This window comes from Dipteris shenzhenensis, chromosome 14 (assembly GCF_047967505.1).
Source record: "Dipteris shenzhenensis isolate YYH24624 ecotype China chromosome 14, Dip_SZ_1.0, whole genome shotgun sequence".
NCBI classification, from domain to species: domain Eukaryota; kingdom Viridiplantae; phylum Streptophyta; class Polypodiopsida; order Gleicheniales; family Dipteridaceae; genus Dipteris; species Dipteris shenzhenensis.
In genome coordinates, this window is record NC_141609.1 from 15,971,215 (window position 1) to 15,988,722 (window position 17,508).

General features: G+C 40.2%; 1 protein-coding gene across 1 annotated transcript; it reads left to right on the plus strand.

The window, feature by feature from the left end:
- Positions 1-2,730: 2,730 nt before the first annotated feature.
- Positions 2,731-6,799, plus strand: LOC147894254 (uncharacterized). Its single transcript, XM_087384379.1, has 4 exons — positions 2,731-2,848; positions 3,981-4,121; positions 4,400-4,615; positions 6,444-6,799. The coding sequence occupies exons 1-4, from the start codon at positions 2,731-2,733 to the stop codon at positions 6,509-6,511; spliced, it is 543 nt and encodes a 180-aa protein (XP_087240505.1). The 3' UTR covers positions 6,512-6,799.
- The last annotated feature ends 10,709 nt before the right edge of the window (positions 6,800-17,508 follow it).

Consider the following 17,508-nt stretch of genomic DNA (forward strand, 5'->3'; position numbering starts at 1 on the left):
CCTCCTCCTAGTATGAAGAGGCTATCAATCTTGCACGAGCTTCCTTATTGGGGTCAGTTACAAATCAATCATCTCTTGGATCCCATGCATATCTTCAAGAATGTGGGGGCTACTATTTGGGCACACTTGGTTGGTTCCAAGGACTTGAGAGGAGTGCGAGAAGACTTGCGTGCTATGAATAGGATGTCTTGTTTGTGGCCCCAAGTGCATGCTTCGGGAAAAGTTGTCCTCCCGAAAGCAACATGGATCCTCTCTACAAGGGAGGAGGCAGCGGTCAAGGTAGACATTGCCTCTTTTCAAACACCGACAGGGTACATGCGTTGCTTGAAAGGAGCATTTTCAAAGGACAATAAGCTTAGTGGGCTCAAGTCCCATGATTGGCACAAGGTCTTACAGGTATTCTAAGTAGAATTAGTGTACCGATAATCGTGATGCGTTAGCGTAATTATTATTATGTTATATTGTTGACATGACTTCATTGTTGCTTTGATAGTTCATCCTCCCAATTACAATAAAAGGGTGCTTACAAGAAGATGTTAGAAATGCTATATTCAAGATCTGTGGTATTGTGAGGTATGCTTACTATCAAATGGCATTATGTATTTTCTTCATGGACATGTGAAATAGGTGGATATCTCAAATATCTTACATATGCATGGACATGTGAAATAGGTGGATATCTCGAAAAGAGATCTCTATATCAAGCATCGAGAAGGCTAGGGTGGAATCCATCGAAGCCGTATGCTTGCTTAAGAAGCACTTTCCCTCGAGCATTAGGACAACTCAAGTCCACTTGCTTGTGCACATAGTTGATGAGGTGGCTATAGCAGGTACCGTTCATAGTCGATGGATGTTTTTTCTCGAGCGGTTTATGAAAACTTTAAAGGGGTTTGTAAGACAAAGAGCAAGACTGGAAGCAAGCATGGTAGAGGGATGGCTTGTGCAAGAGTCATTAGTATATATCACAGAGTTTCTTGCATCCACGGATCCTGATATGCCGCAAGCTTGGCACAACAAGGATGATGATCGCATCGTTGGTGAGGTTCCCCAAGGAAAAGGGATTGAAAGAAAGATGAGCGAAGAGCAAATGGAGAAATTCAATAAGTTTTGTATCCTCAATAGCCCTGAGATGCAGAAGTGGATTGAGAGATATGAAGTGGCCAAAGCAGAAAGAATAAATGCAAGGACGAGATTCAGAGTAATGTACAGGCGATCACAACCATATCCACAGGATCTGGCTCTTCTCCCTACTCACATGTCACTTGATTGGCTACAACTGGCTCTACGTAAAGCCGAATGTGATGGAGAGACAATAAACGAGCGCGAGCGAGAGTTATCATCTGGATGTATGGTGCATGTAAGTTTCTTACCTCTTGACGTAATTAAGTAATTATTTGTGGCAATATATGCTATAAAATAGATGCATCTTCATTGTTTTAATGATGCTCTTTTACAGTACAAAAAGTACAGTGCATTATGGTCATATGGATGACATTTTCACGTGGAACGCATCGATTCAAAGAGAGTCACGTATGATTGTGGAGTCATGGCTAACTTCACACAGGATAGCCGAGCAAGTGCTTCAGATACCAATCTTCTCTCCTCACAGTTGGATTATTGTGGAACCATACGCGACATCTATGAAATTGATTTCAGACGATTTTTTCATTCTTGATGTAAAATGGTTTAGATCACAGTCGAGGTTGGAGCCTCTCCCACACACCTCTCACTCATTTCACCTCGATCCACACTAGGGTCTCGTCTTGGTCTCTTGACCAAGACATTGGATCCCTTGCCATTATCCTGGCATGCGTCACTCATGCATCGAGGCCAACTCGCAGACCACTCAAGCTCGTCCCTCTCTCACCTTTTGCAGTTAGACGCATGTGAGATTTGTTGTTGGGTTGACAATGAAACTATGATCCATGCCCTTGAGAAAGCCTATTGAACGGGATTGTGATATATCCAGCTCTTTCATTTGAGGGTTACGTCGCACTAAGCTTCTCTGCTGTAGATAGGCTACTAGTTATGGCCGAACAGAATTTGAATAAAAGTATCTGTCTCTCTCTCAACTAGTTGGAAGGATGAAAATCTCCTTACGACTATATAATAAAACTCAGAAGTTCTTTACCACTACAAAAAGAAATCCTCAAACTCTCCGCAACAAATGATGCCTTAATAGCGGAAGCCATGACCGGGCTTTGATAAGTTGTTAAAACATGAGCAGCTCAGGATCTGTGAATTCTTTAAACTAGTAAGCACAGACTCAAGTTCATTTAGGTTACAAGATCGAGACTTGTTGGCATCTCAATTTAATGAGTTTTATATGATCAGGTCTTATTCATGGTGTTTTTCGTAAGAAGCTAAATTCTTTTATTAGTATGTGAAGGTGTCGTGTCGTAGGTGTATTGATGGAAAGTTTAACTATGGTGTACGTGGTAGTATTGGACCGCAGTTTCCGGTGATGGTCCATTGTTGTGTGTGTATGTGGATGTGGACGCCATGTTGGCCAGGTGTGCTGCATGTGTTTGTTTGTGGACGCCATGTTGGCCGAAAATGGCCACGTGTGCTGCATGTGTTTGTTTGTGCTTTACACGGTGGACATCGGAGCGACAGCTGTCTCCATTGGCACGTGTCTGTAGACGGGAAAGTCTGTAGAGGCAGGTGTCACATGGTGTACCATTTTAGTCGGAAATGGGACGGCGCTTTGCCAACAATGAAATGAAATGAATGAAGATTTGTGTGCAAGGAGGTGTCGGATTCAAGTTTCTTTTGGAGAACGATGGTCTGAAATGCGTTTTCGACATGCATGTGGAGCTCTGGGAGTGGGTGAATCTGTGGGGTATGCGTAAATTTTCTTCTTGTTGTGTATTTGAAAAGGCAACGCTTCAAGCATTCATGTGTTTTTCACGTCGTAGAGATGAATTTTAAGGCCCTCTAGGTGTTTCTTTGCGGTTGGATAGAGATGTTGTGCACGAGAGGAAACAGCGAATGCTTGATCGACTCTTCTCATACACATCATCTAAGTTTTCTTGGAGAGCTTGTTTCTATCGGTTTATACGTGGCCTGCTTCAATGATTGGATGAATCTGTGTCTCTTCGATGAATACTCTGGATTGATTCGGAGGCGGTCGGGCTATGGGCTACCTGTTTTTCTGAGGGGTGGTGTTACTTTGATTCTCGTGGAGATGGAGATCGCTTATGGGTTTTATATTATGCATGATTCTTGCCATAAGAGTTCTCTCGATCTTTTTGGTCTTGTTTCCATTGTTCAAAATCCCAGTGACCAAATAGAAGAGATGAAATCCGTTGAGTTATCACTCTCTGGAGACTCAATGGATACCTGAAGCTCCACCTTCCAGAAAGGTTTTCCATGTTCAACTTCAAATTCCATCTTTCTTTTCTTTCCTCTTTGCTTCTACCTTGCTAATGTCTTGGAGGTGCCTGCGTGCAGAGTTGCTAAAGTTTGCTGAAACAAAGAATGAAATCGCCGATGATGCTTCTTCCTCTCTCGATGGTATGTGCTGCCTGTAGTAGATATAGCGATTGTGTGTTTTTAGAACGTCATATGCATTTGTTGTTCGTAAACGATCATTTGTAGGTACTTTTGACGTGAAAGTAGAACACGGAGCAGATGCAACAAGTGATGTGCACGTACTGGTAGAAGACGATATGACCTTTAAGGAAAGAAATCGAAAGGGAAACAAATCATGGAAGAATCGATGATGAGGAATGAGAACGGTATAGTCTTATGTGTCGTCATGTTTCTTTGTAGATGTCGATGGAGTTCTAGAGTAACTGTTCGCTCATGTGTTGTTGAATGTTAAATTTTTTGATGCGGTCGGTGCTCCTTGTTGATTTCATTTATATTTTATCTACGTTTGTCTGTTAAAAGTAGGATCATTGAGGGTGGTCTTTATATTTTAATAGTTGTTATCTAGATGTATTTAGACACTTGTGCTCTTGAGGGATTCTTTGTAGGTACTATCAATGTGAATATTAAAGATGCAGTAGCGGTAACTAGTCATGTCGACGCACTGGTAGAAAATGATCGCATTTTGAAAGAACGAAAGCGCAAGGGCAAGCAAATAATGGAAGAACCGATGACAACAAATCATGATGGTATATTTTTATTTGTCTTTGTCTTTTCTCTTACATGTTGATGGAGTTCTAAATTGACACTTCGATTATATTTTGGTGAATTTTAACGTGCAGGTATAATCGTTGTGAAGTTAGAAAAAGGAGTAGCGGCAAAAGAAACAAAAAGCAAGGGAAAAGACATCATCATGGAAGAAGCGATTGTAAGAAAGGAACACTGTAATTTTGTCTTGATTTGTTTTAATAATTATCTCGTATTTGTCCATGTTTGAATATAAACGTACATGACGCCATACTCACAGTTGGTCTTGCAGCATCTGATGCTATTGGCACTTGGGGGAATTGTCGTATTGAGACCTATGATCCTTGTCGCAAGATCACTTTTCCAGCATCTTTGGTAGATAAAAGTACGTCGAAGAAAAATGATGCCTTGAAAGGATGCTTAGGCATTTGTAAATCTTCAAAGCTGTCAGTGAAAAGAGCATTCGAAGATGTTGCACGCGAAGATTATGGTGAAGGTATGCTTGTAACTTTTATTTCTTTATTGCAGCGATTATTAGAGGCATCTATTGACTACCTCAGAATCATCTTTACAGTTGGGAAGATTTTGCACGAGAGGAAAGGTGATGTTAAAATCCGGACACGGATTACAATAAACTTATGTCCTCCATTTCCAGAACGTCAGAGACGTTCATAATATTGTCCGACTGTCTACTCAATTTCCGAGTTGTCTTTTTGAATTTTCATATGCAGAAACCTAGTAGCTATTGTTGTATTGAACATCATTATCATCGTTTATAATTTAATATATAGGATCAGCTTTCTTGTTGTGGGAACTAGGTTGGAAAATTTTTACTGTTTCTAAAAGAAAATAATGCAATTTTTTCTTACGTTTGAATTGTTTTGGCTACTGTTTTGAGTCTGCTGTTTTGATACTATAGTTTACCATCTTCCCATCTGTACTTTTTATCCCCCTTATTACAAAGCTTCTAATATAACTCCATCTTCATTTGGCTCTCGATGCCGACTCCATTACAGCCTCTTATAAAGGATCCATAATTCTCTTCTTTTTGTTTGGAGAACAAAAAAAACCTACTCATAAATAGCTGTCCCCATTCGAGCAAACCTGTCACTTGTTATCTAATCTATTTCTAACCCATCTCAAGTTGTATTGTTCTGTCGATGTACTATCCAATGTCTTACACTTGTGTCCCGGTTTATTTGTATTGTCATTATTCGTAATGGAACCAAATTCAAAACTTGGAACCATTCTTTCTAGGACCAGTCCTCTAGACACATATTGAATCTAAGAAATATTCTTTCAGCAAATACAAGTCATTCAACGAAGCTCGATGGAGAACGTGGTAATATATTAGAGCCTTGCAAAGCTTTGGTTCCCGCGTTGATTTTAGGGCAACAAATACAAATGCTCTCCCTATGGTTCACATTGACAACTTGTGTGAATACATAAGTTATCGCTTTGCATTTGAAGGCAAAGTTCTTTGCAAGTATGGAACATTCAAGGCTAACAATCCATCATATCCAGTTTACATGAGACTGGATTTTACAGACATCTATTGCTGTCAAATAGTAACACTTCATGTTCCACACGCTTATGTCAACCAACTGAGAGATACCATCCAGGTCGACACTTTCTACATAATAGAAGGCCCAGCTATTACGAAGAAGGCAGCGGGTGAAGGTGGTATGTGTAATGTATCTCTTCATGTAGATGCAACAACAAGTGTCATTAAAGCAGAGCCATTCAATGGTGATATATGCTTCCATCCAGATACATTGATCAATGTGTACGTACCATGGTCTGCAAATCAGATTCAATCTGGAAATGGTACATTTACTTCTGTAATGGACACAATCGTGTTTGTTGTTGTTAAAGTTGAACTTGTTGGGCCTTCATCCAATCAAATTATTGTGGCTGACGGACCAAATCCCGAGGATCGAGCCACAATACATCTCCTTCTGAATGATTCTATAATCATATATTGTCTTCTTTGTTTTTTAAAAAAAAACTGTTGTGTGCAGCTCTCTTTTGTTGGTGATCGGAGGAACACATTATCTCGATTGATTCAAGAGTTCCTTGATGATGGTATAGTTATGTATGTTGCCAAAAATATATCATTCATGCGAGGACAACATTCATTAGGTGTATTTGATTTCACAATACTAGCTGCTGTCCTGGAAGCCTTGTTTGCGTGCATCGTTGGAAGAGGCTTTCAGATGCCAGATCTCAGAATTAGGATATGGGCAACAGGTAAATATATTTTTAAAGTTCTCTTATCTTAAACTCTTAGTTTGTTGTTAAAGCATATTGTATCTGCTTGGCAGGTTACTGGGGTCCTGTAGTTCATGAATCTAAATGCACCTCTTGTGGAATACCAATGTGGAGCTGGTAATAGTCCTCGTGTTACACGTGACCCAGTCCTTTCTGCTTCAACTGTGCAAGTGTCCAGCAAGTTTTACCAATACCATCATCGAATGGTCAAGTTCTGTAGAGGGATGGTACACATGTTGAGATTCAAGTTTGTGGTTCTCCTGTGGATGATCTTCTTGGGTTGCACTGTCGATTCATCGATTACCATGCACGTGGTATCATCGCTACATGCAACCTTTTAATGGAGAGCAGGCCATCAAGACAATTTACTATAAACAGTTCTGGTTTTATGACAAAGTTTGAGCCTTTAATCTAGATAGGATAGGAATTATACCTTGCACTACTTTGCTTTTTTGGTTGTTTTATCTATAGGTATTTACTGAGTGCTACACTTTCATTTTGGAAAGAACTTGTATGTTCTGCTTGAGATCATGTTGCAGCAACATTAGTTTTCAGCCACACATCAATGGAACATTTTCAATACTTTGGTCAAACTCTTTCTAATAACTCTGTCGTGTTTTCAATCCTTGTGTACAAAGTAATAATTTTTATTGATCTATGGAATGGATCTGTCATTGAACATAAGAATAGAAAGCTGTTTATTTTGAAGTTGTTTAAATTGTCCAAACATTGTTGGAAATTTCAGAGTGTTTACTCCTAAATCCAAACAGTTCGAAAGACATTTGGAATGACCGTCTTTCCTCTGCAAAAATTATGTTCTGCTAAATATGAAAATTTGGTATTTACTCTTTCAATATTAAAAGGAGGCTGCTCCAATTAACTTGAAACACCAAGGGTCTCTTTTAAAGCTCAGTTAAAGCTGCAGAATCAAAGCAAACCTGTGTATGGAACTATGAACAGGTCAATTAAACTATGACATTTCCTACTCTTCAAATTGATGATTCAAATTTGAAATGATATGTTGTAGTCTATTCTACTTAAGGTCACAGAACGCCGTTTTGAAATTTTGTAATTTGACGAAGACATTAAATCCTTCTCTTCCATTGTCTCAAAGATAGCCAACCCATGCTTTGGGTACGAACACTTGCCATGCATCTTGACAATCATAATTATGACAATAACATCAGAAAGTGATTCACTTCCACTTTTACAAGCATCACTCAGGTTCAGTTTGTAGTTGGCCTCGTACTAATTGTGGATTAAGATCGGTGTGGTTGGATGCCTTTTTTATTAAGTGGATAGATAGAGGCACAGTTGTCAAATATCTAGGTGCGCCATTGTGCATTCGTCTTACCATACGACAGAGGTTTAATTGGTTCAAGGATAAGATTTGGTAGAAAATTTTGCATGGCATAGTGCAGTCCCTGGTTGGTATGCTCGGATTATTGTGGTTAAACATGTGCTGGCAGCCTCCACTACGTATTTAGCCACTATATGGTGTTTTCAAAAATGTCACTGCCTTGAGATAAAGAATCTCTTGAGGGCTTCCATTTGGGTGGAGGATAGGCATCACAGGAAGTGGCTTTATATATTCAGCCAGACTCTGAAAACTACTATTTAACAACTGCTCACATGACAGTTTACCCATTCCTCTTACACTTGGACAACATCATGGTGACTTCCATTCTCTGCATATCCTGCTAAAATAGTTTTTCAAGATAATACATTTTGTTGTCTTGTTCTTTGGATTGTCCTCCTTATATCAAGCACAATCTGTCTGCAGACCGCACCAACTTATGAGTTATTCTTCGAGGACAAGCAATTTCAATATGGACATGGCCAATCTATTGAGAGACTTTAATGTGCAGGTTAATCATGTTTTTAACAATCAATATCCTTTTAATACGAACATTGTAAAATCCATTAAAGAATTCTATCCAGCTCATGATTACGATACACAAATTAAAGTCCTATACAAAGATGTCCTTCAATCCATGCAAACACGAACAACTGTTTGGCAAATGTTATGCACACCAAATAAAGAATTGCAAAAGAGGTTACTAACCCAACAATCCAAAATTCATCAACCTCACTAGCATTACTATTTGATTGCGTAAAAAAATTTTCTTGCATATTCCAACACTCTTTCACTATTTTACTAAGCAAAGATGGCACTATAGAGAATCTTCTTACCACACAACAACACAACCCAGAAACGAAACATACGATTCAATTAACACAATGTGCATCTACATGGATAATTGCACCTTTGCTTCCTCTCAAAGTAAAACGCACATACATACAATGGTCCACACAGGAGGAGATAAGTTTGTGTGAATTGATTGCAGACAAGGCAGGAATTTCAGCGAGAAAGTTGGCTATCATGTATGCCCAAGAACACCAACGAACAAGGCACTCGATCCAAGCAAGTTCAAACAAAATATACAAATTGCGAGTTGTGCTCACTTTGCTACAACACATACAAAGCTGGAAAGGAACCGATATTTCACGTGAAAAACATGCAATTAACATACATATCAAAGTATGTCTCGCTGCTTAATAAACTTGAAGAGCGTCTTGTTTCCATAAGGATTCCATTCGCACAAATAAGGGAGTTAACATATGAAGGCCAATATGGCCTGCACGGTAGTGTCATTAATGTGTTTGCAGATGTTGAAAGAGTGCAACATTTATTACCTCAGTTTTTAGATGACAATGCTATGGTTATGGTTGCTATCAAAAGGAAATTAGAATACGAACACAACTACATGAGTGGCACTGTTCGTCCATCGTTAACCATGCATGCTCTTCTTGAGTTGTTACAAACTCCTCTGTACAAGGAGAGCAATGTTCAAATAAATAAAGTATGGATGGAGCATATTCCCATGATGCAACAAATGGAAAGTAATAATGAAAACATAGAGCAAATTGAATGTTTTGACAACAACACAGAAGTTGACGTTGCCACAGACACATTGATTCATGGCATATACAGCAGCGAACAAGTCGTTGACTATGACGACAAAGCTTTAGTAATCGCACCATTTGAAGGCTTCCCACCCTTAAGCTTGTTCAAAGACAAACACTGTGAAGAATTGGCCTTCCCTGCTTTGTTCAGTGGACATCTGCGCCTATACACAATACCAGCAATGACACCCTATCATCAAATCGTTAAATGGGAATTGATGAACAATATACCGTTGATTCGCAATGAACATTGAGAACTTGTTCTTCAAAACAATGAAAGTTCTTGTCAAACAAGTGCTTTCATCCACATGGGTCCGTTTGCAAAAAGGCCAGCTTCAAGATAGAGATATAAGGGCCAAGGAGGCATTGCTGGATACAAATATTGAGAAACTGCTAGAATCAAACATACGATACCGTGACTTTACATTCTACATACGTCAGCTGACTATAAACGTCTTTAAAAAAATGCATTTACCATGCTGAGACAATTAGGAGCACCCACCATCTTTGTCACTCTTTCTACTGCTGAAAGAATGTGGAAACCTTTGGTGGATTGCTCACAGCAGCTACATGATCAATAGTCCGCTCCCAAGAACAGCGATCTACCAATCAATATACATGAATTGATACGATCTGATCCTGTCACTATCTCTAGATACTACGTCCATAGATTTGAGGCAATGAAAACATTGCTTCGTCGTTCGAGATCTAGAAATACTAGGCCACATACAAGATTACTTCTTCATTATAGAGTTTCAAAATAGGGGAAGCCAACATGATCACGCTTGGGAGTCACTCATCATATGTAACAGTATCACGTGAGTTCAACAGATGGGTCTTTATTAATTACATTACTTACAGATTTATATATATAAATGTTAAATTACAGAAGGGTAGTGTAAATTACAAAAGTTTTAGAAGCTATAGAGAAGTTGCAAGCATGCAACATGGACATTTGCAAACTCTTTAGGAAGAGTGGTTCATGTCCTATGACATAAAATGATCCCAAAACTTTGAAGAAAGCTTGAAATCCCTACCTTGGATTGCTACAGTGATATATAGTCTTTATGTTGTGTCAAATCAGTGAAATTTTCCTCTTACATTCTCCTTACATTGTCCCTAGAGGAAGGCAACATCCAGGGATGATTTCTCGATGATTTTTTGCATTAGTTTCATTAACAAGCAAAGTTTTATATGGCTTGCAAAAGTTTTTCATCAATGAAAATGGATTTTTATGTTCTTACTGAGTTGAGTCATCCAGGGAGTGTATCGTAATTTGGTTTGAGTGTGCCATACTGGTTAATTTGTTGTGGATGCTAAGGGGTTTGGTGAGGGTTTGGCAAGATAGTTCTAAAGTAAGCCTTGTGATGTTAATTAATGGAACGTCAAGTCTTCTTAGTGTCCAGACTGTTATGATCGTATTGAGTAGACTCATATGTAGTATATGTCGTAAATGGTTGGGTGTGTTGGCAATTGTATGAAAATCAATCTTCTAAGAAATCAAGAAGAAATCCACTCTTCACATACATAATTTAAGTATATGCAATGAACAATAAGTAGCTTTGCCACCGATGCAACTGTTCTACCAAGATGTTTCTTCTACAGACTTAGGCTCACGAAACTTTGGCTCGTGGCCTCAACAAAAGGACCAATTGTACATCATTGAGACATCATTTTGTAGTAGTTGTTTGTACATCACTGCCATACAATGTCTAGTTGCTTCTTACTACACTACCAAGTGTTAGCTCGATACTCATCCCTCCAGTCATGTCTCATTTAATGCATGGGTTAATCACCAGCCGCAGCCAGCATGTAACAACCAATCCATGCACACCATTCAAACCTTAATCACACTAACGCCCCTATGAAGATTATTCCTCCAATAGGGTGTGTCCTAAGTGGTCTATTTTAAGTGGATGGTAAGAGGTTTGACAAGGCAATTATATAGTCCTTGCATGTGAGAGGCCTAATAGGTTTTTAGGTGATAAGTTGGTTAAGGATTGATATTATAAAAATATATTTTATTCAAAGAAAAAAAGATAATAGAGCCTCAATACAGCTCAATAGCTCAATGGCCCTCTACTAAGCATGGTGTAATGTCATTGCTGCAAGAGATATTACCAGAGTTTCGATTGGCAAAATAATCATGCACATCCAAGATCCCATCCTAAACCTACCACACAAAAGTAGGTAGTGCCGCATGACACAATACAATTAGAGTGCACATAGCCCATATATGGTGAATCACCTCAGCTCTGATGATATGAGGACGATATGGAGATGATATGCCATATCATAATATTCTTATCCCCTAAGATAACTACTTTCCATCATAATTAAAAGCAGACATGTACATGCTGCAACCACCTATGCACACACTGCCATATATTGCGAGACAACACACACTCACAAAATAAATGAAAATGACTCTCCAAACACACTCGACAAAAGGTGCAGAAGGGAGATACATCCTTCTACTTCATAATCCTATCCTTGGTTGGGAATTTCCCTGCTACTATAAGCCACCGCCAAAGCATAAAATTCAATCGAGCCGAATGGGTAAGTGACCACACCTTACATGTTTGAGACGCCCACACTTTCACAGGGTCATATGGAGCACGATGTTGCCACACAACTTGCATACATCTGGGAATATCCGATCTTTTCATTTGTAATTCACCTCGCCTCTAAGGTCAACTGGCCAACTACAAACCATAGTGTTTGGCCACTGTGGCCCCGCAATCTGAGAAATATAGAACTCACAAAGCGATCTTTTGTAGGTGACTAGTTATACCTTCTGATTAGCTCAAGCATAGCACAAAAGCAAGGAATAGCCACATTCTTAAATTTGGTTTACTGGAAACCGTCTTTTGACAGGTTTTCACATTAAAGTCAGGTTCTTCCAATACTCCGACTGCTCATTAGAAGAGGGAGAGGCCATCATCTAAAACGAGGAATGTATACCATGGAGGGATGCAACCTTTTTTCAACGCTCGAAATGCAGTGACGGGATATGGCATTTTCTTCATACAATAGAGGTAGCGCTTCAGGTCAATCTCCTCGAGCTACAATGGTGCATCTAGACAGGCCTCTATCCATAGGATCGACAGTGAAGACAGCCGCACCCACGGCCCCTGCAGCTGTCCCTCCCCCTTCCAAGTGACCTGATGATGTTATTCACGACACGGCCTGTTAGATAGAGTATCGCCCTTCTTCATATTTGTTAATGATGGCAAAACAACATCACGTCTTCTTGAGTCACTCCTTCTTGAAGCTTTTGCCTTGCTTACCTGCTCTTCTTCTTGTTGTTTGCCGATATCCAGCTCCCAGAAGTTTAAGTGTTTAAGGTTTTCAATATAGGTGCATCACACCAGTGTGAGGTGCGTAATAGCTTCTTGAGGGATCGAATGGAGAATCGTTACGTAATAGGCTCACATGCGATATGACGGCTGCTTATTCCTCCCAATCCGATACCATAACAAGCAATATTAGAAAAAAACCTCCCTTCAGTGTATTTTGCACCGCTTAAATCTGGAAAAAATCGGCATAAGTTGTGCCAAGGAGGTTATTTATAAGGGCTAAATTTTATGGCAAAATGTATTTTAAAGGTATTTGAAATATTCACCTTGAAAATCTAGGCTATAATTAAAGGTTCCCTTAATATATAGGTTAAGATTAAGTAGGGACTTTTAAAAGTAATCGTATACATAATATAATATAATATAAAATAGATAATATTTAAAGTAATATAACACTAAATAGTAGATTGATTTATAGCTGTAGATCTAATTTAATGGTAGCCATAGATCTTTGATCAACCCGTTATCCACCTATGAGCTTATCTTCTCTTGCTAAGTTCTAACTTGGTGTTTTCATTGCTCAAGCCTCGGCCACACTGTGCAAACTCCAAGACTCTGGAGTCTAATGTGACCTTTCTTGAAGTTTGGATTCTTGAACCTTCAACCACAGAATCATCCTCATACTCCAGACTATACTGCACAGTGCACACTACATAGCACAAAGTTCTTCAAGCTCTCGATTCGTGAATACGTATTACGGACTCCCAACTTCCAAGCATCAAGTGTCCACAGTCTAAACTCCAGGTACTTTGACGTTTGAATTGTGAATTTTTGTGATTCAATCACAATGCCTCATTTGCTATTCGGTAGCTCGTTACTGGTTGCTTCCTTGCGCAGTGATCACACAAAACATTATTTTCAACCAGACAAAATAAGGGTAGCTTTCTAGAGTAGCCAGTATTTGAAAATTTCAACCGGTAAATAAAGACGTAAATACTTTCCAACCGGTGATATAAAGAAATTTACTCACATGAGACCTTATAAAAAGGCATATATTTTCTAAAAACCTTAAAAAAGGAGTAAATACTTTACAACCGGCCATATAAAGGTATTCAGTCATGTGAAACCTTATAAAAAGACATTTATTTTCACTAAACCTCAAAAGAAGTGGTAAATACTTTCCAACAAGCCATAGAGAGGTATTCACTCACACAAAATCCTTTTAAAAATACATTTACTTATACAAAACCAGAAAGAAACAGAGACACCTTTCTAACCAAATCTTAAAGGTCTTAAAAGCAAAAGTAATATAAAATTAATCATAAATATGGACAAGCTAGCTGAACACATTGCATCATATATATTGGATATCCAAAATGTTACAACTCCTCTCTTATAAAGTTACAACCCAAAATTGAAACTTTGTGCTAGATACGATTTATATAACCCACTCTCACATGTTAAGAGTGAATGAAGTTATAAAATATATGTTCAATGTAAGCTATATTTAAGATTAAGATCTTTATACATTGCGACCTATAAAACTATAAACGGTATGTACAATGTCAGCTATGTTGAAGATGAAATCCTTATAGTGTGCCAAGCATAATCAAGAAAGTAGGCACCATAACTCCAATAACCATTACCTTTGCCAAGACAACCAAGTAAGCTTTTTAGCAAGCTTTGATAACAAGAAATAGCAAGGTATCTTTCTCTCATAATGGTCTACACAATGGTCACCTGGTAGTAGATCTTAGCCACACATTCAAACAATCCATTTCTTAGCTCAAGATCATCCTTAGCTGCATGCTTGAATAAGCCCAAACCTGTATATTCACATAAAATCCCATGTAATGTACTTTTAGCATATTGAAAAAACAGATTTACACTACTAATCTAAATAGAAAAAACTTACCATAGATGGATCCTCTTTCAATTATTGATCTCAAAACAACAACCATATCGATACCAAAACAATAGCAACTGTATATATGTGATCCCTTACTGCACCTTAACCATTTGATTGTAGGGTCCTCTTTCAATTATTGATCTCAAAACAGCAACCATATTGATATCAAAACAGCAACGATTGTATATGTGTGATCCCTTACTGCACCTTAACCATTTGATTGTAGACAAATATCATCATAGATAATGCCACAAAAAGGGTACACAACCCACAAAATAGCCTACAAGTAAAACCATAGAGAGACGATCATACTAGCTTACTTATAAGGATAACTAAGACGTCATAACCAAGACAACGATAGCTACCATTACTTGCCAATACAACCAAGCAAACTACTAACAAGCTTTAACAATATGAGATGGCAAAGGAATCTTTACCTCATATGGTGTATACAACGGTTACTCGGTAGTAGATCTTAGTCCCATATCTTGCCCACATGATCATGATCCTAAGATATGCAGGGTTGTAACAGCAAGTAAAAGTTGAATGGTTGATTTGATCATAAGAGACTTGTCAAGCAAGGTATCCACACATTCAAACACTCCATTTCTAAGCTCAAGATCATCATCAACAACTGCATGCTTGAATAAGACCAAACCTTTATATTCACAAAAAATCCCATGTAATCTAATTTCAGCATGTATAAAAACAGATTTACACTTCTAATCTAATAGAAAAAACTTACCATAGATGGACCCTCTTCAAAATATTGATCTCAAAATAGCAATTGTATATAAGGGATCCCTTACTGCACCTTAATCATTTCATTGTAGACAAAAATCATCATAGATAATGCCACAAAAAAGGATGCAAAAAAAATATATCCCAAAAAGCAACCTGCAAATAAAAGCATAGAGAAATGATTTTACTTAATAGGATAGCTAAGAGAATGCATATTGATTTCAAGACACAAAATCTACCTAATGATTGAAACTTTAAAAAATACCTTCAACCTCTTTGAATCCCGCTGACCCTACATTCAAAGAAAGCAATCAAAGTCAACAAAACACATATACAATCACACCAAAATTATTTATATATGATAAACAAATCAAAAGCATACCTTGTGCTTTCACCATGGATATGCCTACTAGTTTTGGTACCTCTCTTCCATAATTCAATAGAAACACCAAAATAATAGTCTTCAAGAGGTGGCCCTTCGATGTGCACACACATAAGCGCATCCATGCTCCTTAATTTTAGAGAGTTTCAAAGCTTGTCCTTGATTATATTTTGTATGCTGAAACCTCTTTCACATATTGCTGTACTTGCACATTGTAGCATAGAGATATGTGCTAAACAAAGTAGCGTGGGATACTTGGTAGCCGTGGTTGGGTTTCTAGCAATAGAGACCCATGTATCCCTCAAACTCCTTCCTTTCGATTCAAATGCAGCTTGTGCCTTGAAATATTGATACTCCCATTTGGCATGCATCTTATCAATAAGAGGTCTGATGCTCTCTCCGCTTTCAAGATCCTTGGGCTCACCATAGTAGGATGCGAGTGTCTCAATTTCAAAAAACCCATAATTCTTCAAATGGTTTCCCTTTGGAAAGGTACAAGGTGATAATGCCTTGAAGCATCCAACAAGGTTGTTATCTGGAAACCTTTTAAATAGATTCTGAATTATCAGGTTAGAGAACTCCTTCTGAAATTCAAGGGCTGTCTCCATATCCATGCCATCAAGATTTCTGCGAATCAAGTCTGATCTGTATGTATTGCCACAAAGAGATGCTCTAAGGGCAGCAAGTTGTCCCATATTTTTAAAAATATTTTTTATATTTCTAGATACTATTTTTTAATCTAATAATTTTCTACATAAATAATTTAATTCAAAATATTTTATAAACATAGATAAAAGAATTTAATTTAATTTTCCTAAAATTTTATTTGATGCTCCCTCCTCCCCTCCCGTCTCCCCTCCCCTCCCCTCCCGTCTCCCCTCCCTGCCCCTCCCGTCCTCCTCCCTGTCCTCCCCCCTCTCCTCCCTTCTCCTCCCCTCCCCGCCCCTCCCCTCCTCGCCTCCCACCTCCCCGCCTCTCCCCTCCCCTCCCATCTCCCCTCCCCGCCCCTCCCCTTCGGGCGGGGAGGGGAGGGGAGGGGCGGGGATGTGGGAGGGGCAGGGAGGGGAGGCGAAAGGGCAGGGGGGAGGGGAGGGGCAGGGAGGGGAGGCAAGAGGGGAGGGGGGGATTAACCCCCCCAACCTATTGCGTGCGCAACAGGTTAGGCCCCCCTCCCCTCCCCTCCCCTCCTCCCTCCCTGCCTCTCCCCTCTCGCCTCCCCTCCCTCCGCCCCTCCCCTCCCCCTCCCCCTACCCCTCCCCTCCCCCCTCCTTGCCCCTCCCCTCTCGCCTTCCCTCCCCGCCCCTCCCCTACCCCCTCCCCACCCCTCCCCCTGCCCCACCCCTCCCCCCGCCCCACCCCTCCCCTCCCCCCTCCTCGCCCCTTCCCTCTCGCCTCCCCTCCCCGCCCCTCCCCTCCCCTCCCGCCTCCCCGCCCTTCCCCCTCTCCCCTCCCTGCCCCACCCCTCCCCTCCCCTCCCCTTTCCTCACCTCCCCCTCACCACTCCGAGGGCGAAGCGGGAGAAGAGGGGAGGGGAAGCGGGAGGAGAGGGGAAGGGGGGGAGGGGAGGGAGGAAAGGACGGGAGGGGAGGGGAGGGGAGAGGGAAGCGGGAGGAGAGGGGAAGGGAGGGGGAGGGGAGGGGAGGGAGCAGGAGGAGAGGGGAAGGGAGGGGAAGGGGAAGCGGGAGGAGGGAGAGGACAGGGGAAGGGAGGGGGAGGGGAGGAAAAGGGAGGAGAGGGGAAGGGGGAAGCAGAAGGAGGGAGGGGAGAGGGGAGAGAGGAAGCGAGAGGAGAGGGGATGGGAAGCGGGAGGAGGTGGGAAG

Excerpts from the sequence above, each read along its gene's own strand:
- LOC147894254 (XM_087384379.1), top strand. The coding sequence starts at position 2,731 with ATGAAGATTTGTGTGCAAGGAGGTGTCGGATTCAAGTTTCTTTTGGAG. Across the intron at positions 2,849-3,980 it reads GGTGAATCTGTGGGGTATGC|GTACTATCAATGTGAATATT; the intron begins GTAAATTTTCTT and ends GATTCTTTGTAG. Across the intron at positions 4,122-4,399 it reads GATGACAACAAATCATGATG|TTGGTCTTGCAGCATCTGAT; the intron begins GTATATTTTTAT and ends CCATACTCACAG.